A 23882-nucleotide genomic window follows, 5' to 3' on the forward strand; every position below is an offset into this window, starting at 1 on the left:
TTCTAAGAGAAGATTGATGAGAGATGCCATGACATGTTTTTTATGCAAAAAAAGAATAAATGTTTGAAAAGGCATATACTTTGAGGCAGATTGACAAAAGACCTAGAAAAAATGAAAGGACACCTAGAAGAGAGCTCGAAAACCCCACAAAGAATCTGAATTTAGATTATGAATCTGTTAGCTCAAAAACCGAGGCACGAAAAACAATGCACCCACAGAAAACAAAGACCAACCTAGTTGAGATCTGCAAAACCCCACCAAGAAATTGCAACAAGTTTCTAAAATTGTCTTGGAAAAAGAGAATTCCAAAAAAAAACCTAGCTATTTTTGAAAAACCCAGAAAAAATTGGCAGATTTGACTATAAAAAAATGGTGGAAAACAAAATTATTGAACGAAAATCAAAGACATAGTAGAGGCCGCCCTTTGCAGAAGATTTGTAAAAAAATACAAGTGGAAAATGCCCAAATAGAAGACCACGAAATTGCAAAAAAAAGGCCACAACAAAAATCAAATGCAAGCCCAAAAATGCTAAAAAGTCAATTGTTTTTCAGAAGAAGTTGGTCACATGGGTAGGGGAAAGGCAAATGATGCACAAGTTGCAGAAGAAAAACCACCCAGAGAAAAACATATACAAAAACCCTAGACAAATTTTAGAAAAATATCCTTGCAAACAAAATTTTGAACACATCCACGCGAAGGATGTTGAAAATCTTTAGTCTAAATTTCATGAAGAAATTAAAGATTTTCAAAACCTAGGTTGAAAAATAACTCTGAAAATTTCAATAATGAAATCATTATTTTTTTTTAAAAATAGTGTTATTACATAAAGATCATAAATGATCTATATATACAAGTATACACAAGAATGCTTGTATAATGAACAAAGAGAGAGAAATAGAAACATTCTAAAGAGAGAATGAGAAAGTTTCCATATTGAACAGAGAGAAAATATGGAAACATAAAAGAAGAGTGGTCATTAGAAATAGAGGTAAATCTACGGAAGAGAGAAACAAAAATAGAGATTTAACTCTAATAACTCACAAGCTGACTGAAGCGAATAACTCACAAGCTGACTGAAAGCGTACCGGCTCAGATCTATGTTTTTTTTTCTATACTATGAAAGCAAATCACTAATATTGGGGCACACAAACTTCCAAAAGTAGATGATTTATAAATTCTAAGCCTATAAGCTCTTTCGGTTAACAGACATGAAAGTAACTTAATTATAATAACTTGCATGGATATAAGATAACAATACAAATTGCAGTCACAACTTCTAGTTTGTATCACAACAATTGCTTCCAATCATAGCTTCAAATTAAATTGCTTCTTGTACTCACTTTTATCTAATACCAGTATTACCCCAGCGCAAGGGTGCGGCGGGAAGTCGGGACAAGTTTCGGGTGCGGGAAAAAAATAGCCTCAATTTGGGGATGGCGGGGGTGCGGCGATGGGGGAGCGAAGGGGGGGTGGGGGGGGGTAGGGAAGGAGGGGGAGTGGAGGGAGGGGGTTGCATAGTATATATATAATATATATGAGTGAATGCTAATTATGAAATGATACTTCAATATATTATATAACATTAGCATACCAAATATAGTCGAATACAATGAATAGAGAAAATTGAAATGTGATTCACAAACCATAAGTTCAAACTTGAAACATGAAACCTCATAACTATTACTAAGGACCATTTAACAAATTAACTTAGTTCAAGTTGCAAAATTCAAAATTCATTCTTCAAATATGATTCTATGAATATCATATATCATAAAGATGCTCGTGATGACAATGAGCCGAATAGCATGAAACAGTGAAATAATAATAATGTATCATAGCCATATCAAAGTGAGTACCCAGGAAGCACCCAGGAAGCACCCCATGAGCACCCAGGAAGCACCCCGCGAGCACCCAGGAAGCACCCAAGCACCACGTCCCCCCCGGGTGCTTGACCGGTGCAGCGGGGGTGCGGCAACGGAAAAACTCTCGGCGGGGGTACTCGGGTGCGTAACGCACCCGTACTGGGTGCTTACGCGCACCGGGTGCACCAGGGTTTTGACTGTCTAATACACATACAAGTTTAACATGAATTAAAGATAGTAAACTCAAATTGCAGTCACAACTTCCAATTTGATTCGATCTACCACAATTGCTTCCAATCACAGCTTCAAAACAAATTGCTCTTTATATTCACTTTTCTTTCAAATTTGTACTACAAATCACAATTATGCTTGCACAAAAATGGCAAACCTCTCCTGCATATGAAAAAGGATCCTTATTTACAATGAAAGCTCTCCTTTATATAGGCAAAGCAATGAAAGAAAACAAGAGAAAAAGGTGGAAGAAACTCAATCACCTTGACTAAGTCGAACAAAAAATAAGATTTATTGGATTACATGACTGAAGGTATGCATAATCGGGTTACATGCAAATGGATTACACACAACCTATCTTTTTGTATCTACAAAGCTGAAAATACACTTGAGAAAATGTTGAAACTGTTGATTCAGAATGAATCAATCCTATAGATTACCGGCAAAGGCCTTGTACTTGGTGTAATGTTCCCATTATAAAATAAATCATTAATTTATTGTTAATGGGCCGATTGATTTAATATATCTCAAACCCATTTTTATCGTCGTTGGCTATCTTTGTACACCCTCAAAATGTTTTTCCCCGACGAGTATTTAAGCACGGCTTGTAGGTAGTCTTTGGGTATGCAATTTGGATTATTTCTTTGTACTGCAAATTCCAGTTGGGATTCTCTATTGTTCACCATTTCGGAAGTGAAAGATCTTCCCTACTTGGCTATTCCAGTTTCAACGGAATTCAACCCTCACCCTATTCCGTCTATGTATTGTTTGGCTCAAATCTGGCAAATCAAAGCATCATTTGTATGTGGAATATTATTATCATTTGGCACAAGTCTGTATCTAATTGGTCTTTGATTATCTGCAAGTTATTGTATTCCATATATTACATTTGTATCTTGAATAGAGTTGTCAAATGTCTCCGTATCTTTCCTTGCCATACAACTTCCTATCCATACCGTACGGCCACCTCTTACCACCGTACTCCTTGGCTGCTCTTCCGTACGGCCACCATATTGCCAACTATTCAACCGTACAACCTCCCCAAGACACATCGTACGGCCCTCTGAATTGACCGTACGGCCTTCCTACATACATTGTGCGACCTCCCTGCATACATTGTATGGCCTTCCTGCATCACCATACGGCTGCTCCCCCACCACCATACATACAAAGTTCAGGCCCTCAACTAGCCGTACCTCCCCTGTACCTACCATACCGCCTACCAAGACTAGTATACGCAATATTCTGGTTGTTAGGTGTCTATCAGATTCAACACGAGCAATCCAATTGGTAAAATCAGACCTAGGAACACTACACTTGGTGATGCAATCGTGGATGACCCTAGGATCAAGAGTTCCTATATTTCGTGCCACCCCATTCACCTTGATAGTTGTGGTGTCGCATGTTTTGATAGCCTATGATTCTCTTTAATGAATTGTCATTTGAAAACTTGATGTAATCAAGCTTTTCTCATTCCATAGTTGTTGTGAATTCTCTTTTGTTGGATTTGAACATTTTGGAGTTTCCAGCACTTTGAGAACCTCACAGTGATGTCCAAATGTTAACTCAGGACAACTTTCCCATCAACATCTTTAACATAAAAAATTGTCTAGTCAAAATGCTTGTCACAATCTCACACAAACTCGGGTCTAGAGCAGCCATTGAGAAAATGGAGACCAAATGAATATTGCTTCTTTTATTCAAAGCATATCTTCTTGATAGGATGTCTCTATTCTTTGAAGAAATTGTGACATATTTTGACTTGAAGAGGTCATTGCAACATGAGAATTTCAAAGAGTGAAAACATCTTTCAATGGGATTGAATCCATGAGGGTTTCAAGATGCGAACAATGATGGTAGGTCCATGGAGGATAAGTATTCAAAGTATGATTAAGATACTTTTTGAACACTTAGTAAAGCTGGAAATGGCTCAAACAGCTTTTATTTTGGGCAAAAATGACCAAAATTAGGTTTTACAAAGTGGATTGCATGTAGGCAAACTAGGGCTCTTGTTTTGAATGGATAAGAATGCAGGTTGGAAGCATATGGATGTATATAGGATGAGTTTTTATCAAAATCGGGTTTTGGAAGTGTAACTACATGTAGTGAAAACTCATTATTTTTACCTTGTTAAATATGCAACCGGGTTTTGAAAGTGCGATTGCATATTTAGGAATGTGGAGTTTGGATGTATTTTAGACATAGATTACATATGGAAGATGAAAGCATGGAGTATACTTGCATTCTTTTCATGACAATTCCAACTTTTCTTCCTAAACAAACAATAACAAGCAACAAAAGTATATACAAAAACCAAAAACCAAAAATAAAGAACATACCTCTAGCTTTGACTCGATTTGATAATTTTCAACACTTTAATCTTGCACTCAAATTTGTTTTTTTAATTGAAGAACCTTTTCCATTTGCAAGAAATGAGTATTACGTAAGATGATACAAAAGTTTAGGGCTGCATTCAAACAAATGGAAGACAAAGAGCAAAAGAATGCAAGAAATAAGCAATATGATCAAGAAATGCAATCAAAACCAAAATCTTCCACTTACTTGGTGAGCAAAGAGTAAAACTTGGAGCAAGAAGAAGTTGGAATGCAACTCTATTCTCCAAAATCGGGTTTTAGAGATGTGTTTGAATGTGTAGGTCAAATGCTTTGAAGAATTCAAACTCTACCTCCAAATCATAGTTCGAAGATGCAAATGTTATGATAATAGATAATCATTTATTATTAGTTAATGGTAATTTATTTGTAATCTAGTGTAAATATTAGAATGTTTCTATATTTAATTAGCTTTACTTAGTTGTCATTTTTTTAGCTTTCTTTCACATAGAATATAATGTTTCTATTCTTTACGATTGTTTCCTAAGGAAACATCATTCCATTCTTTTGTATATAATGACCTCTCGGTCTCTGTTAACAAGCAGCATATATTTTCCAATTACTTTGTAATATGGTATCAGAGCTAAGTCTTCTACTCCAGCATCAGATGGCTCTTGAAAGAAGAACATTCAATGCAACTATTGCCACAAGTTTGGTCACATGAAGGTTGAATGTTGGAAACGCTTACAAGTTCGCAACCCAAAGCGAACAGTGCAGAGCACATTGAGTAGACGAGATCTGCCTTTTATGCCTTCATGGCTAAAAGACCTGTAGATCATGTCAAGTCGTTTGCCTGGTACATTGATTCAGGTGCCTCTCGTCATTTCACTCACCGTAAAGGCTGGTTTACCGACTACCAGCCTTATTTAGATTTTGTTATTTTTGGTGGTGGAGAAGAGTAGACTGTTGTTGGCAAAGGTATCATTCAGATTCAATCTGTTGGGATGAATCTCTTTTTCCTCGATGTATACTATGCTCCAAGGATGGAACCAAATCTACTCTCAGTCAGTCAGTTACCACAACATTCTCCACACTTGGATGTCACCTTCAATTCACATTAGTGCACCATCACTAATCAGGTGACTCAGTCTACTATTGCAGTGGGTCTTGAGGATCATGGTCTTTTTCGACTTACTGATTCTGATGATTCTCGTGACTTTGCTATGGCTTCTCGGCGGTCTTTTGTTAGTACACTTTTGCATCAGCGATATGGGCAATTAAATGTGTGTTATCTCTCTCAGCTTGTTCGGGAAGAGCTTGTCCTCAATTTGCCAAATATTCAAACTCAACAACTTGGAGTTTGTGATGCATGCCAGGCTGGGAAGCAACATCGTACATCATTCACAAGTGGTGATTCATGGTGAGCTTCTCAAGTACTTCAGCTTGTTCATGCCGATATCTGCGGCCCTATGGCCACTCCTTTTTCTTGGGTTCATATATTTTATGTTGTTTGTTGATGATTTCAATAGAAAAATGTGGGTGTATTTCCTTAAAAAGAAATCAGATGCATTTCCTATATTTCAAAAGTTTAAACCTTTAGTTGACAAAGAGTCTAGGAAATCTATTATTACTCTCAAATCAGACAATGGGGGGGAATTTTGTTCTAATGATTTCTCTAGCTTCTTGGATACTCATGGCATCAAACCCCAATTAACCACACCCCACACACCACAACACAACAGTGTAGTTGAACGTCAAAACAGAACAATCACCAAGATGGCTTGATCCATGCTCGAACACAGACATGTTCCAAAGAAGCTTTGGGCAGGAGTCAACACTGCAGTTTATCTTTTAAATCGGTCACCCACAATGGCGGTCAAAGGTAAAACTCTGGAAGAGGCCTCGTCAGGTCACAAGCCCAGAATTAGTCACTTAAAGGTTTTTGCCTCCCTTGCTTTTGTTTGGATCCTTGATGTGTCACGTACCAAGTTGGATGCCAAGAGTCAAAAACTCATGCTTGCTAGACACAGTAGTCTTCACAAAGCTGTTAGTTTGTGGTGACTAATCAGGAAAGTACTGTACATACTTCAAAAAAAATTGGGCCCTATTTTATCGAGATTTTGGGATGACATGTAATTATTAATTATAACCCTAAAGCAGTAAAAATACTTATATAGAAGGGCTTAGGGTTAGGGATTGTTTCATTGGTGTGATGCGAAAATTGGCTCTTGTGGCGGTATTGAGCTATAAGGGATTACGGATTGTAATCAGGTTGTAATCACTAGATCGTAATAATATTGGACTTGCTGTTTGGTGGACCTAGCCCAAGGATTGGGTGAACCACATTAAATCTTGGTGTCTTGTATTCTTTTCTGTGTGATCTATTATTTCCTGATATTGTTTATATTTGCATGTAATTGTTATTTTTTGTCTGTGGTTTAATCCTAACAAAAGCCTATCGCCTGATCAATGTTAAGACATCTCGTCTCATCTCAGTTATGATGTAGTCTTTGATGAGCAGCGAGGACCTTTCATGCTTGTTTCTCATGTTCCTGATCTAGTAGACAAACTTATGAAGGCTCATGATTTGAGAGTTAGGCTTTCATTAGGTATACCTGATAGGAGGGCTCTGTTATACCAGTGATTCCTATACAGATGCTTCACCTAAGTTTGATCCAGATTCTTCTGATAAGAAACTTGATCACCAAGCATCTCCTGATACTAATGTTGGTCATTCTCCTCGCCGGCCTAAGTTGTGGGCTAAGGCACTTGCTGATCTTCATGATGATGAGCTCATTGATGGGAGAATTGCTCAAAAAAAGAGCAAACCTACAGAGTCTATCAACTTTGCTCTGATGGCCAACATTCATAGTGTGTTTGAACCTCAAACATATTCCGAGGCTAAAGGAATTCCAGAGTGGGTACATGCCATGACATCTGAACACCAAAGCCTATTAAAGAATAACACCTGGGTCCTTTTTGATCTTCCACCAAGGAAGAAACTCATTGGTTGCAAATGGGTCTACAAAATCAAATACAAATCTGATGGTACTTTGGAAAGCTCATTTAGTTGCAAAGGGCTTCTCTCAACATCGGGGTATTGATTATGAGGAGACCTTTACTCCTATTGCAAAGATGAGCACCATCAGATTAGTCCTAGCCATGGCAGCACAGTTTGGCTGGAAGGTCCATTAGATGGACGTCAAGAGTGTTTTCCGGAATGACGATCTCCATGAATAAGTCTACATGATGCAACCTTTTGGTTTCAAGGTTGTTGGTAAAGACCATCAAGTTCTCAGATTGGTAAAGCTCTCTATGGCTTAAAGTAGGCGTCTCGGGCATGGTACATAAGAATTGATAAGTACCTCAATGATCAAGGCTTCCAAAGGAGTTCCTCGGACTCAAATGCGTACATCAAGACTACTGATAGGGACATCATCCTTCTGGTTATTTATGTGGATGATTTGATCATTACTGGCAGTTTGGCATCTTTAATTCAGGGAATCAAATAGAAATTATGCGAGTCTTTTGATATGACTGTCCTTGAGCTCATGCATTATCTCTCAGTCCAAATATGCCAGGGCCCTATTAGACAAATTTTGTATGCAGGATTGCACGCCTACATTTACACCTATGGAAAAAGGTCTCAAGTTATCCACAAAGTCTAATTCTCCTTTCGTTGATGATACTACATACAAGCAACTAATACGCAGCCTCATCTACCTCTCTGCTACTAGGCCTCACATCAACTTCACAGTCAGCTACATCTCACGCTTTATGAAAGCTCCTAAGGCTGATCATTGGATGGCACCAAAGCGTGTGCTTTGTTATGTGAAGAGCACTTTAGAGCATGGACTTCTTTACTCTCGAAGTTCTCATCGTAGACTCTGTGGGTTCACAGATTCAAATTGGTTAGTTTGTGTTGATGATAAAAAGTCAACTTCTGGATACGTGTTCAATTTGGGATCCGGTGCCATCACATGGACAAGTAAGAAGCAACAAGCAGTTTCTCTCTTCTCTACAGAGGCTGTATACAGAGGGACCGTTAAGGCAGGATGTGAAGTTGTTTGGCTTTCATCGAATGCTTGGGGATATGCAAATGTCACCAACGAGACCAACTACTCTATTTGCTGATAACGAAGGCATATCAAGTTAGCACGAAATCCAGTCTTCCATGAACGAACCAAGCATGTGGATGCTCAATGTCACTACATATGACAGCTAGTTGAAGACGGGACAATCAATTTGCAGTATGTTTCTACCACAGATCATACCACAAACATTCTCACCAAGCCTCTTGGTCCTGAAAGTTTGTCAAATTCAGAGGACAGTTTGGTGTTGTAGATAGATGAACCATTAATGGAGGGTATTACAATAATAGTTAATCGTCTATTATTAGTTAATGGTAATCTATTTGTAATCTAGTGTAAATATTAGAACTTTTCGAATTTTTCGTTAGCTTTAGTTAGTTGTCGCTTTTTTAGCTTTCTTTCAAATAAAATAGAATGTTTGTATTCTTTACAATCGTTTCCTAAGGAAACATCGTTCCATTCTTTTGTATATAATGACCTCTCAGTCTCTGTTAATAACAAGCAAATATTTTCCAATTACTTCGTAATAGCAAATGCATGTGATGAATGATGCAAATGTGCTTGCAAATGCCCTCCTAAGTGTAGATTGCACTTCTCCAAATGATTTGAATGTTTGAAAATGTCTTGTTTAGGCAAATAGAGGTTTGAATGTTGCATTACATGTGCACAAATAAAGTAAATATTTACACCAAATCCTTTTCCTACCCAATGTCTAAGCAAAGCAGGGTTTCGGAAATGCTTTGCACATACAAAATGGAAGTCTTGCTGCAAAACGTGCTTTACCAGCCTCCTTGCATGTAACATTTTTGCATTGAATGCTAAAATCATGGTTCAGAGATACAAATGCATGTGTTGGGGATGATATAAATGTTCAAACTAAAACCTTTTGCCTTATATTGGATTTTAGAAGGCCCTTTACATGTAGTGTCTTCCTTCAAATGCCCAAATCGGAGTTCTTGGAAGCCAACGCATATTTAACATATGCAATGCAAGTGCACTAAAACCCATGTCCAAGAAAAATCAGGGTTTGAAGAACCCATTACATTTTAACATTGTGATGCATTTGGCAAACACATGCACTCATAGACTTGGACGCCCAAATGGAGACGAAAGATTAAGTATAAAATGCAAACTTGTGACTGAAAGGGGGGATTAAAAACCCATTTACATATTTAAAATAACCTCTTTCCATGCAAATCGTGGTTTCAATGTTGCATTACATGTTTGAAAAACAAGAGCAAAGGCAAATTGTGGTTTGAAAATGTATTTACATGTTTGTTCATTGCAAGTAAAAGAGCAAAATGGGGTTTGGACAATGAAATGCATGTCTTAAAATGCATATGAAACGACCTAGTTAATTGTTTTGATGAGAAAAAAGTAGTTTTGCAAGCCAAAACGTGGTTTAAGAAACCATTTACACATTGCACATTCAAAACATGTCACATACAACATGTAATTGGCCTTCTAACCACAATTTGCTTCTTTTTGTGAGAGAATATAAGCAAAATGGGGGATTCATGGGTGCAATTACATGTGCATGAAACTTACAGGACTTAAAGTTGCAAGTTAGAACATGTTTAACTGATTCAATTAAGTGAATCTCACTTTAAAGGGTCCATTACATATTTACGCTAACATTTTTATATGTTATGTGTAAATAGGTTGACAAAGTGAAATTTCACTTGAGTGATTTAAATTAAAACATTTAAGTGCAACTCAACATCAAAATAAACTATAAATTGCACTTTAATAACTCAAATCACTTAAGTTATAAATTTAAAGCCAAAAAGTCAAACTATATAACTTAAAAACAAAACGTAAAGTGAGTTTGAGTCATATATTTCATAAAGTGCAATATAATATCAAATTATAAGGTTCCGTATTTAAAATATGCAGTGGGGGTTATAAACCCCCCTTACATAAGCACTTAAACCTTAATAACTTTTGACTGACAACTCCGATTAACGTCCAAGCTAGCTCAAAACGAGGGCGTGACCAAAAGCAAGAGATTGAAGGAAACAAAAAGGTAAAATTAATCAAAACAAACACTCAAAAATCGAGTATAGGCTAACAAACTGAAAAAACAAGGACTTGATCAGAGCTTTCAATAAAAATACTCATTATATAAATTGGAGATAATTGTTTGAACAATCTTTAACAATCAAATAGTGAGTTACCTTAGAGAAAAATGAAACTTCATTAAAAAAATTACTATGTGTATTCAGACTTTTTTGACTTGCAGATGTGATGCAACACATTTTGTAACATATCCATTTTCCTAAACTAGTTTTAGTCTTGATTCAAACTGATTTCCAATTTCATTTCACATGACCATGATTTCCATCAATTGTTTAAACTGAAAAATAAATAACAGATGTTCTTGTAATGAAATATCTAAAAATACAAAATGAGATTTTATGTATTTGCAATCATTTAACTACTTCTAAATATTCAACTGGATTTTTAAAAAAAACAGATGTTCTTAAAATGATGTATCTATCAAATTACAAATTAAGGTAATTGCAAACATTTAACTTCTTCTTCTAATTTAAGTAATAGCTATTTGTAAAGTAAATGACTTTCATCTTGAAATGAAACAACTAAATATTCAGAAGTTTAAAGAGCATACAATATAATTTGTGGAACTTCTTTCACTTGTTGTCTAGGCCCCAGCATTGGTGAGAGGAGAAGCATTAACATAGGCTTAACCTCCCAACCGCGGACCATTACTTATCCCCACTTATTCTAATTTAATAGAATAGCCCTCCCTACCTCGAGATTGGGCTTGGGATCATGTGAAATTGAGTTAGTTAATTATAGTCGTTGTATCGATTTATTTATCATATGAAAGTGAGTTAGTTAATTATGGCCGTTGTATCAATTTATTCATGATCATGTGAAAGTAAGTTAGTTAATTATAGCCGTTGTATATATATGATGAGCATGTAGAGTTAGTTATTCTGACATTGATGAAATCCCTAACGGTCACTTGATGATTTTGAATTAGCAATTTATAAATCTTGAATTGATGTCATGGCGAGAATGTTGTTTTGAATGAGTACAGGAAGAAGACTAAAGGGAGAGGGGAAGCATTGCTAAACAGGGTCATCAGAAGGGGGTGGTCAAATAGTTCAGTCATCAAAATCGACAGGTTTGACCTAAAACTATCTTGGCAAGGTTACTAGAACTTGGCAACATATTCCATGGTGGAACCGCATGAGCTATAAGTGGAACATTATAATAAATAATGTAAAATAAACATAAATTCTTACCTATAAAGAATTATCAAATATTAATATTATTTAATTATTATTTTACATTCTCAAATATGATCATATGCAAATAATAATAAGATGACACCATTATATTATAAATTAAATATCCCAAGATGCCACCCTATCATTAAGTACACAAGCATAGATGAGAAAATATAATAATAATAAAATAATTATAACTTTTAAAACCTTTCATCTTCTTTCTTTCTTTTTTTTCCTCCTCCTTTCTTTTTACTCTTTAAGTCGATTTGAAATGGTTTCAAATGGTTTCTTGTAACGGATGGAAGCCATAGAGTCAGGCTTTTGTTTATATTCTTTGACTCCCAAAATCGTATCATGCATTCGATTATTTCGATTCAGCCTTTCAAACCCCTTGCCGCCGAAACCCCCAAGTAGCAGAGATCAAAATTTGAAATCATATTTGCCTGAACTTTTCATATCACACTTGTCGCGGATCAAAGTTCAAGGAATTATCCAAGCGCAAGCCTTTCAAAGTCATTTGGCGAAGTCACGTAAGCCACCTATAGCTTCTTGTTTACTCTCTTTAGTTGCCAAGTTCGATGCACAGTAAACCAAGTTTGTTTATATGTTCTAAGTTTCGCTGGTTCTCAATTTTCTTTTTCATAATGTAACAACAGTAGCAAGGAGAATGTAATACCGATTCCATGTCATGATAGTTCCATTCGAATGCAAGGAATGATAGGTAGAAATAGACAAATATGCATTTGTAATCAGCTTCATATAATGGAAACCTTGCTGTGTAATCTGATAAATATATTTAAATCCAAATACTTCCAATCATATTCCATAAGGGTGAATAGAATATCTCAAAACAAAACACCAATGAATTCACTAGGGGATGATGCCAGAATATGGTGAAGAAGGTGAAATGTTCTACTGCAATTATAGAATGATAGCACCTGGGAATCACCGGCTTGGAGGCCTGAATAAGGTGAGGAGGTGTAGAGAATCTGTAAAACAAGAATGACATCAGAATAAATAAATAACAAGATAAATAATGCATTAGCTCATGCATGTTCCATTCATGAAGAATGTTGTCAAGCCGAGTGGTGGAGATCAAGTTTGTCAACCCACATTTTGAAATCCTTGGCCAGGGTGAAATTAGGCAGATTTGTTGAACAAGTGATCTTTGTTGATTGTTCAGACGCTTCAATTATTTTGGCGAATAACTGTTGGGACTTCAACCCACTTGAATACTCTGATGGCTGGACTTATGAACATCCCAAGCCCGATTCTGAAGTAGAGAGGGCCATTCTATTAAATTAGAATAAGTTGGGATAAGTAATGGTCCGCAGTTGGGATGTTAAACCTATGTCAATGCTTCTCCTCTCACCAATGCCAGGGCTTGGACAACAAGTGAAAGAAGTTCCACAAATTATACTTTATGTTCTTTAAACTTATAAATGTTTAGTTATTTCATTTCAAGATGAAAGTCATTTACTTTACAAATAGCTATTACTTAAATTAGAAGAAGAAGTTAAATGTTCGCAATTACCTTAATTTGTAATTTGATAGATACTTCATTTCAAGAACATCTGTTTTTTTTAAAATTCAGTTGAATATTTAGAAGTAGTTAAATGATTGCAATTACATAAAATCTCATTTTGTATTTTTAGATAATTCATTACAAGAACATCTGTTATTTATTTTTCAGTTTAAACAGTTGATGGAAATCATAGTCATGTGAAATGAAAAAGGAAATCAGTTTGAATCAAGACTAAAACTAGTTTAGGAAAATCGGTATGTTACACATTTCTATCAAGCTCATGACTGTTAACTGTTAAGAAATCAGACAGGATAAAATGACTTTCAGATTTTACAATGGCATTGTCTGATTTTACAATATGACTCTCACATCTTACAATATGAATGGAATATACATGATATATTTCTAATGTTTTTTACAATTGTAACCAACCTCACAATCACAACTTGCTTGGCATCAGGACTTGATATGACACACATACACTCAATTCTCTGCCCTTCATCAAACCTTGACATCCTTTAAATAGAGTTTGCATTGGTTCCCATCAGATGGGCAGTTTACAAGACAGCTAGAAACTGTTTGGAAACAGTCTACAGTTACAACTAAACTATTGGTTGGCAATTACAACCAAGCCTTCTAACCCAAACCAAGCTGATCTAACCAAGTCTTCTAACAACCCAGTATATTGTAGTTGAATCAAATAAACTATATCATACTCCAGTACACACAGTTTGATCTGAAAATAATACAGAATCATGCAGCCTTTCCAATCAGCGAACTGAGTCTGATAAAATCAGACATCTTTGTTCATACTCGATCCCTTCAACAGAAAATTAAAAACTATTACTGTAAGTTGTTTATACAAATAATTTGTATGCTGTTAAACAAACAAACAAACAAAATTCAAAGCTCGTCAAATACATCTGCAAGCACTTTTACATCTGTTATTTGACATCAATGATAAATTCCCCTAAATTGAGTTTCAGCAAAGAGATAACCAATCTATGTACAACAGAAAATCCCCTCTAAAAACATTTTAATCAAATGCCTTTGGGTCTGATGACAACCATGAATGAATTGTTAAATCTTTAGTTCTTGTTTCCGTTTTTCCCTAGCCTCATCATCCCAATCTACCTGGAATGTTGGCATAGCACAAAGTAATGCTCTTGAGTTATTTTATTGTGTTCCCTTCATGACTCTTAGCCTAGTTCCATAATTTTCCTATTGGTTAACGAGAGGGCAAAAAGGGAAAACAAATTTAATAGTTAAGCTGTCAAATACTAAAAACTAATAGACAACTTGTACATAATTATTTTAAGAGGTGTTATAAACAATTAACTAAACTGTCAAAAGGTATTGTGCAAAAACATGATAAAAAGGACACTTATTTATTTTAAAACATTGAGGATTTTTTGTCAAAATGAAATAAATGTCATTCTGTTTCCTCAAAAAGGTTATACATCTGCGGAGTGTTTTCAAAAAAGGGTTACACATACTTTTAGAAGCTGTTTCGTTTTTCAAGGAATGCATGTTCTTTTCTTCCCAGGGATAAAGAGCGTCTAGAATTTCAAGACATTGAGGGCAAAAAAAGTCCTAATTTTCAATGCAATCACATTCAAGGATTAACAGCAGACTTCACCAATATTTATTTTAACTGCTCCAATTTTGTGTCTGGTCTCAAAGTTTATTTTCAGTTTCAGTGCTCCAATTGTTCATGGATTTCAATTTGGTTATATATCTTCAAGTTTGAGTGATTTATTCCAATGTGTTTAGATCTCTAGGTTTTCAATATTTCTATACGATTTTCAGTATTTTAGATTGTCATTATACAAGCTTTATAAAAATCTCAGGATCATATTTTCCTATGTGAAGATTCATTGAATAGAAATTTATCTTTGATGAAAACTTGTTTCTTTTTCATGAGATGTGGCTTAATAATTTTAGCGTCTGAGCAGATCACAATGGTTGGCTACCACGAATAAGGAAATGGCATTCAGATAATGAAAGGTTGTTGACTATTAATAAGGTTGCAATCAGCCTTTTTCTTCATACATGCTTCATTAAACTTGCCATATCCAATTATGAAGACTTTTTGTAACATATTGACAGTGCAAGCTATCTAGATTGATGTCCATTTGGGAGGTTTTGTAATTCCTTGTCACCACCAATATTATTTATCTTATTATATTTGTTGAGTACCTAGCACAGCTAACTTATCATTTCAAAGTGATTTTTTTTTTTAAATACCATTTCCTTCTATTAGCCGCCATCGTCTACTAACAACTGTTGTGACTAATTTAGCAGTGTCATTATGAATAAGGAATCCTTGGGTGCCGCATCTTCTCCCTGCTCCAGTCAAGCTTCAATTCCTGCCACACTTTCAATATCATGGAAATGCCCAGCGTACATTTACATCCACTCCAGCTACAGGAACATCCTAGCAACTGGCAATTTGGATACTATTTTTGAGGAAACACGGCTAGACAGGACAGCAAACTTAAAGATCAGCATTCATTATAGACGAGCAGACCTAAAGAAGCAGTTTCAAAAGGCTTAGTGTTCTCTCGCCCTTTTCGGGAGGTGTGCTTTTCTAGGTGGTCCCATAGGCTGCTTTGGCCTCGGGGACGTTATTAAATCTTTCATTCATTCATTCATTCAACCATTGGACTAGTCTTTAGCCTGAAAATTCTCTATTTTCTAGAATGCTGTTTCCTGTATAATGTCATGTGTGATCCAATGTTGGTGCTCATTATTTTAAAAATGATTACATCTCAATCAATATCAGCAGAATTGAGCAAATGTAAGTGGTTAACAAGATAAACAGGAATTGTGTGTTGCATCTCCAACATATTACTGTAATGTCTCTTTCTGTAGAGTAGCCCTGAGTGATTAATTAGCCTATTAAATTCTCATGGGCTAAGGTTTGAAAAAAGGAATAATTTGTCTGAAGTATAATACAGACCCTTTTTATTGATCGATAAAATTATTCGAAACATTATTCATACGAAAAAGAAGATGCATTTGTAAGGAAATTGACTGAAATCAAAATCCCAACACTATGTACCCAGTTCTTTCAGATGTTGTGTTCCTGGCATTATAGATGGCAGAAGCTTGAAGTTTATTGGCCTAACTTATGGCATTTTTTGATTAAAAAGTTGCAAAGGTTTGTGGTGTAATAACCTAGTGATGCATTCATAACGAGAATGACTCGAGTCCAAATCTCAAGATTAAAATTACAATAATGCGAATGAAATCAAATCACCTAATAACAATCACAATCCCAATTATATGATCCAATTTTAATATTGTGAACGCATCAAGCCTGTGAATTTTTTTATGTAGGCCTTTTCTAGTTATCTATGAAAAATTTGAAGTGTTCCAGTGTAATGATTTAAGCGGAGCATTTATCAAAAAGTGAAGTTACGATTCCCACATCACAATTTCACGATTTAATGTAGGCCATTTCTAGTTATCTATGAAAACTTTGAAGTGAAGTGTTCCAGTGTAATGATTTAAGCGGAGCGTTTATGAAAAAGTGAAGTTACGATTCCAACATCACAATTTCACGATATGAACCCAAATCAAAATCTCCAATCAGAATGGCAACGTGACAACCATGAAAGAACAACAACAAGAAATATGCATCTCTTCAAAAATAAAAATACAGTAGTTACACTTAGTTTAAATTAGAGATAACGATTAGGCAAAAATTATAATAAAACATAAACATCTGCCCTAGAAGCGTAAGGATTCCTCGCCACTACAACCCATCTCAGTAGTATTCTAAGTTGCCCTTAACTTATAAAATGTTATGGAAATTAAAGAAAAAGTAACACCCAAAAAGAATTAACATTATAATGGAAGAATAAATAGAAAATATAAACTATCGTTGTTATAAGAGCCAAGGCCTGTTCACCCCTAGTAACCATCTGCAACAATTGGTTGTCTCGCGTCCGGGAAATTGGAAATAAATAATAACCAAAATAACGCATAATGCAGTAAAAATAAACTGCAATACATACGTAAGAGGGTCTGTGAGTACACTTCTTAGCGAGGGCTTCTCGTGTGAACAAATATTTTTCCCCGTGCATTTCGAATCCTTATCTCCTGCTAACTTATCTAAGTTTCCCTGCAAACTGTGGCCCTTCTCTAAATCCCCTCTAATTTCAACCCCAGCCTCTCCATCCGCCATAATAGTCTCCGCGTTTTCCATCTTTGGCCCAAGCAAACAATATCCGCGAGTCCTCCAGAGTTCTCTCTGTTAAATTATTCGAAAATACTCCAGAGTCCAAGCAAATTGGCCGAAACAAATACCGTATTCGAGCCCTTCAAATTTCCCCCACTTGATTTGAAGCTAGTAGAAATATAGATTTAATATTGCCTTCGCATATTAGAGGTGGATTAGAAGTGACAAATTGGAGTCCACCCACAGCAAGCTGAAACCCTTGGGAGCAGACCGGAAAAAGGTTGCGCAGTCAGGATATCGTTGTTTTCCCTACAATGGTCTGCTACGTGTCTCAGTCGTTGTGCGCCCCTCTGTTGACCGGTCATCCAATGTCAATACTTCGTCGTGGTTTGCCGACAATGAAGGAATCAAAGATTTCAATTGTCAAAATCTCAATTCAATTAATTGACAATTTCGTTCATTAATCATAATGCGAAAATCTCATGTAGTACTTGTCCCCTTAAAATAGATTTTACTTGTACCCTTGAGAGGTTCAAGGGTAACTTAACGAGAGACGCAATGCGTCATAGTTCTTGCCTAACGCATAATGGTTGTAGAAGTGTAGATGAGTGAGAATCTAAATTAACATTGTGAATGCATTAATTTTTGCTTAGAAATGCACTTGTGATCTGATCGCATAATAGTTGTAGAAGTGTAGATGAGTGAGAATCTAAATTAACATTGTGAACGCATTAATTTTTGCCTAAAAATGCACTTGTGATCTGATAGGATTGCTCATATTTTGTTGTTAAATTCTCGTCTTAGAAATGCGCTTGTGATTTAATAGGATGGCTCATATTTTATTGTTAAGTTCTCGTGCTATATTATTATATCTTTGGGCATTTAAGCCCTATAATAAGAGGCCAAAGTCCCCAATATAACACTAAGTACTTAATATCATACTACAATCAATACATATGCTTTAGACAAATTTGCACATTCTACATTGACAACTTAAATTATGTGCAATGAGGAAAGATATCCATACCAATATTTGAATTATAGAACTTGAAGAAGTGATGAAGCATTTGGAGTATCACATTATATGTTTAAGCATACCATGCATGCTACTAGAGAACCATAAGTAGTTGGAATAACTCCCCCAACTATGTATTATTCTCATCTTGATTATCAAATGGAACTCGCACTATTTTTAATTATTAGCACTAGACAAAAACTAGGATAGAAATATAGATAGAGATAAATAGTAATATACAACAATAACAACATAAACATATATGCAGAGGGAAAAAAAAAGATAGATAATCTAGAGGAGGAAGAGAAAGAGAGATAAAATAGTAAGATAGAGTGATAACAACATAAGTTGTGTGTGTGAGAGAGAGAATTAAATATAATTATTTTTTTTAATAAAACAAATAGTCAAAATAAAATCATGGTTATAATAAATAATTAAAATATATTATATTTTAATTAATGAAACTAAGAATTTAATTTTTATATTAAAACTCACATTTCTATAAGAAAAAATGAAATGTATTGAAATATAAAAATATTTTATAAGTAAAACTAATTGTTTAATTTTACACAATTAAATAAGGTTTACTATTTAATGTTTTGTATTTTTAAATTTTTCATAAAATTAAGTAATTCTTAATTATGAAATAATATCTATATAATTTAATATGTACATTTGTAAATAATAAATAGATGTAATAAATATAAATTTGATGTTGATGAATAAATATGATGTAATAAATAAGAAATAAAATATAACTATTTAATTTTAATACATAGTCTATAAAAACATAATAATAATTTATATTTCTTTTTTGTGATTATTTCTTTAGTATATTTTTTTGTGTGAGGCCTCGCCCCGACCCATCGTGGCATAGTGATACATTACCCTTATTTTGTTATTCACGACTCGAGATGTCGAGACATTATCTGATGCTTGGAATATATTTTATTATTTCATGTTGTGTGATGTTATTTCCAGATATATTTGATGATTGTCATTTAATGTTCATGTATATGTATGTTGATGAAATCAGTAGATGTAGGATTGAGATGTGATTTAAGATATTTCAAATGGTTAAGAATTATAAAGGATGAAGAAACTTTATTGATGTATGTTTTAAATTATGAAAATTTTTGATACATATACGTTTATATACATGTGATTTTACGGGACTACTGATGGGTGCAATGAGTGTGCAGATATTTAGCCGAGGAACCCTACGAAGGAACAAAACTGATCTCCATATGCTAAAATTTGGAAACCCTATTGTTCGTAATTGTGTTCTTTCAATGTCGCTTGACACTCGTAAAATGTTTATGTGCTTAATTTGCTAGTTAGAGTTGTTAGATGGACCTATTTTATTTCTAGATTTTATTTTGACTCTAACCTCTTCCCTAAGGCTTTAAAACATGTTTTTTTTCTAACCTATGGGTGTGGGTATGGGTTAGGGGTCTTTTCCAACCCCTAAGCCCCTAGCTTTGGCTTTTGAGGGCACTCAAAAAGTCCCTTTTTGCCTTCAAGTTTTGGGCATGACATTTTGGTATCAGAGCCCGTGTTTCAACACTAGGAACCTTAAACCATTATGCTTCCTAAACTTAACTCAAACTTTTAATTGTGTAGATGCCGCCTATTACTCGCAACCGGCGAGGCAGAGGTCACAAGACTAGGGGTGGTAGAGCGGGACAAGAGGGTGGACCTCCACCTCCACCTCCACCTCCACCACCACCTCCACCACCACCGAACCCAAACCAGGACATAATTGATGCACTCCAGACTTTGATCGGTCTAGTTCAACAGAGAGTGGTACCTATAGTTCAGCCAGTCCAGCAGATTCCAGTAGTGGAAGCAGAGGGACCCGGAGGAGGTGGGCCCAGAGTCAGAGAGAGGACTAGGAGTCCCCCACCGAGACAAATAGAGGGTCAGGGTGATCACAAGGAAGAGTCCATACACCAGAGAGGACCCCCTGTTGACAGACCTCCTAGGCATGTAGGGGATGACATCAGGGAATTGATACGACTCGAACCACCATTGTTTACCGGTACCACTGAGGGTTCAGTAGCAGAGGCATGGTTGCAGAGCTTACAGCGATGCTTTGGGTTATGCCCTTATGGGAGTAATCTAAAAGCATGACTAGCAGTTCATCAGTTGAGAGGGGATGCCTCCAACTGGTGGCATCAGGAGGAGATCATTGGTGGAGTGAGGATGGACACCCTCACATGGGAATCCTTCCTGGAAAGATTCCGAGAGAGATACTTGTCAGAGCATTTTCGGCAGAAGTAGATAGAGGAGTTCCATTCTCTTTATCAGAGAGGCCTTACAGTGGCTCAGTACAAGAGTAGGTTTCTCGAGCTCCTTCCCTATGTGGAATACATGAAGGACGAGAAACTACGGGTGCATCGCTTTATCATGGGTCTGAATTTCTCTCTTCAGGGCCCAGTTAGGATGGCTTTCCCTACCACCTTCAAGCAGGCAGTGGAGATAGCACTGGTTGTTAAGGATACCCGAGGGAGGCAGGAGTCACGGGATCGGCCTCAGAACCGAAACTCCTTCCAGCAGAAACCCCCTTGGAAAGGGAATCAGAATTATACAGCAGGGTCCTCTAGGGGCCAACAGTCTCAACAGCCAAAACCTCAGCAGCAGCAGCAGAAACCTTCTCATGGTTATCAGGGCTCTAAGCCCAAGCAGTGGCAGTCACAGGGTCCTAGGCAGGAGCAGAAAGTATAGGTTCCACAGTCTCAGTCAGTGAAGACTCAGCAGTCTTCTAGGGGAGGATTCAGCGGCTCTAGCAGATCAGGAGGCCCACAGCAGTCTGGGTCACAGGGCGCACGATCTTATTCTCGCGGACCATGCTACACTTGTGGTGGCATGGGTCACATAGCTAGGGAGTGTCCGCAGGGACAGGCATCCAGTGGTCAGAGCAGGGCTTTTTCAGAGCCGACAGTTGGTGACATGGGTAGATCCCATAAATTTTTTGCAGCGGTTGACAACCGCCAGGCTGAGCATCAGGCCACAGTTATCGAGGCTACAGGTATTATACAGGGCCATATGGTTGCAGTTTTATTTGATTCCGGAGCTACTGACTCTTTTATATCTCCATTTGTAGTGGAGCGTTGCGGGCTAGTGGCAGTTAGACAAGATGTTAGTTGGGAGGTAGAGTTAGCCTCAAGAGCTAGAGTGTCAGTTAGTTCCATGGTGCGGAGTTGTCAGATACAGATTGGAGACATGTCCACTAGGACTGACCTACGCATTACCCCTCTAGGTTCTTATGATGTTGTCCTTGGCATGGATTGGCTTTGTGCCCACAGCGCCAAGGTGGATTGTCAACAGAAGAGGGTGGAATGTGTGGATGATGATGGTATCTCTAGGGAGATCTTCGGAGTGAAGAGGCCAGTGTCCCTTCGTATGATTTCCGCTATGCAGCTTAGATGGTGCATGCGAAAGGGTTGTCAGTTATTTGCTATCACTATCAGTGACCGAGAGGAAGAATCAGAAAAGGAGCCATCCCTTGATGATTTTCCAATCCTTCAGGAGTTTGCAGATGTGTTTCTTTCAGAGCTTCCTGGCATGCCTCCACCGCGGGCAGTGGATTTCCACATAGACCTAGTGCCAGGAGCTGAGCCAGTTTCGAGAGCACCTTATAGGATGACTACTCATGAGCTTAGTGAGCTAAAGGCTCAGTTGGAAGAACTCTTGGAGAAGGGACATATACGACCTAGTGTGTCACCTTGGGGTGCACCGGTGGTTTTCGTCAAGAAGAAGGATGGATCACTGAGGTTGTGTATCGATTATCAGCAATTGAACAAGGTGACCATCAAGAATCGATATCCTCTTCCCAGAATCGATGATCTCTTTGACCAGTTGCAGGGTGCCCGAGTATTTTCAAAGATTGACCTAAAGTCGGGTTACCATCAATTGAGGATTGTGGATAGTGATATCCCCAAAACAGCTTTTCGTACTAGGTATGGCCACTACGAGTTCACCGTGGTACCTTTTGGCCTTACGAATGCTCCAGCTGTATTCATGAGCCTCATGAATGGAGTATTTCGTACCTTTTTGGATAAGTTTGTGGTTTTGTTTCTTGATGACATTCTGATTTATTCTCATGATGAGAGAGAGCATGAAGAGCACTTGAGACAGGTATTGCAGAGGCTGAGAGAGAATCAGTTGTTTGGCAGCTTGTCGAAGTGTGCATTCTTCAGGCCCGAGATACACTATTTAGGTCATGTCATATCCGGTAATGGTGTCTCAGTAGACCCATCAAAGATCAGGGCTATCATGGATTGGCCAGCACCCACCAGTGTTACCGAAGTGAGGAGTTTTATGGGGCTAGCAGGTTACTACCGACGCTTCATTTTAGGATTCTCTAGGTTGGCACACCCCATCACTTCTCTTCAGAGGAAGGGGAAGAAGTACGAGTGGACGGAGAAGTGTGGTAGAGCTTTTGAAGAGCTCAAGAAAGCCCTCACGAGTGCACCAATTCTTGCAGTACCAAATCCTGTTGCAGATTTTATGGTGTGCACCGATGCATCTTTAGATGGTTTAGGAGCAGTCCTTATGCAGGAAGGACGGCCTATTTCCTTTGAGTCTAGGAAGTTGAAGACTCATGAACTCAATTATCCTACTCATGACCTAGAACTAGCGGCAGTGGTTCATGCCTTGGTGAGATGGCGACATTTCCTTCTGGGTCATAGATTCGAGAGCTTCATTCCGATCACCAGAGCTTGCAGTACATATTTTCTCAGCCGAACCTTAATGCTAGGCAAAGGAGGTGGATGGAGTTCCTCTGTGAGTATGATTTTGATGTTCATTACATCAGGGGAAAGGAGAATGTGGTTGCAGATGCCCTAAGCAGAAGGCGCCATGAACTTTCATCTGTGACCACTTGCACCGACTTGAGAGAACGGATCTTGCAGCACTTACCAGCTGATGAGCTTTATGCAGAAGTAAGTCAGTTGGTACATTCTCAGAGACCCTTGGAAGGGAAGTTTGCAGAGTATTCTTTGGAGTCCGATGGACTTTTGCGACATAGGGGACGTATCTATGTACCTTCCATTGGGGGTTTGCGCGAGCTCATTGTACTTGAGGCTCACAGAGCACCTTATGCAGCGCACCCCGGTGTTAAGAAGTTACATGCAGATTTGAGGCAGTTGTATCATTGGCCAGGCATGAGAGTGCAGATTGCTAGCACAGTTGCGAGATGCCTCAAGTGCCAGAGGGTGAAGGCGGAGCATCGTCATCCTGGAGGGCTTCTCCAGCCGCATGAGATTGCAGTGTGGAAATGGGACACTATATCTATGGATTTTATTGTTGGTCTTCCTATGTCATCTCGTCGCCATGATGCCATTTTGGTGATAGTCAACACATTGACCAAGGTTGCC

At 37.3% G+C, this 23882-nt stretch overlaps 1 protein-coding gene across 1 annotated transcript in view; it reads right to left on the minus strand.

The window, feature by feature from the left end:
• The window catches only part of LOC149541380 (uncharacterized), a 189522-nt gene extending 171581 nt beyond the window's left edge, over nucleotides 1-17941 (minus strand). Inside the window, exon 1 of the mRNA XM_089796650.1 lies at nucleotides 17323-17941. Within this exon, the coding sequence (XP_089652776.1) occupies nucleotides 17323-17513 (191 nt within the window). The 5' untranslated portion in view covers nucleotides 17514-17941. The remainder of the gene's footprint in view (nucleotides 1-17322) is intronic.
• Between the last annotated feature and the right edge of the window lie 5941 nt (nucleotides 17942-23882).

This window comes from Cupressus sempervirens, chromosome 8 (genome assembly GCF_028749045.1).
Source record: "Cupressus sempervirens isolate cs-2001-9-10 chromosome 8, ASM2874904v1, whole genome shotgun sequence".
Lineage (NCBI taxonomy): Eukaryota > Viridiplantae > Streptophyta > Pinopsida > Cupressales > Cupressaceae > Cupressus > Cupressus sempervirens.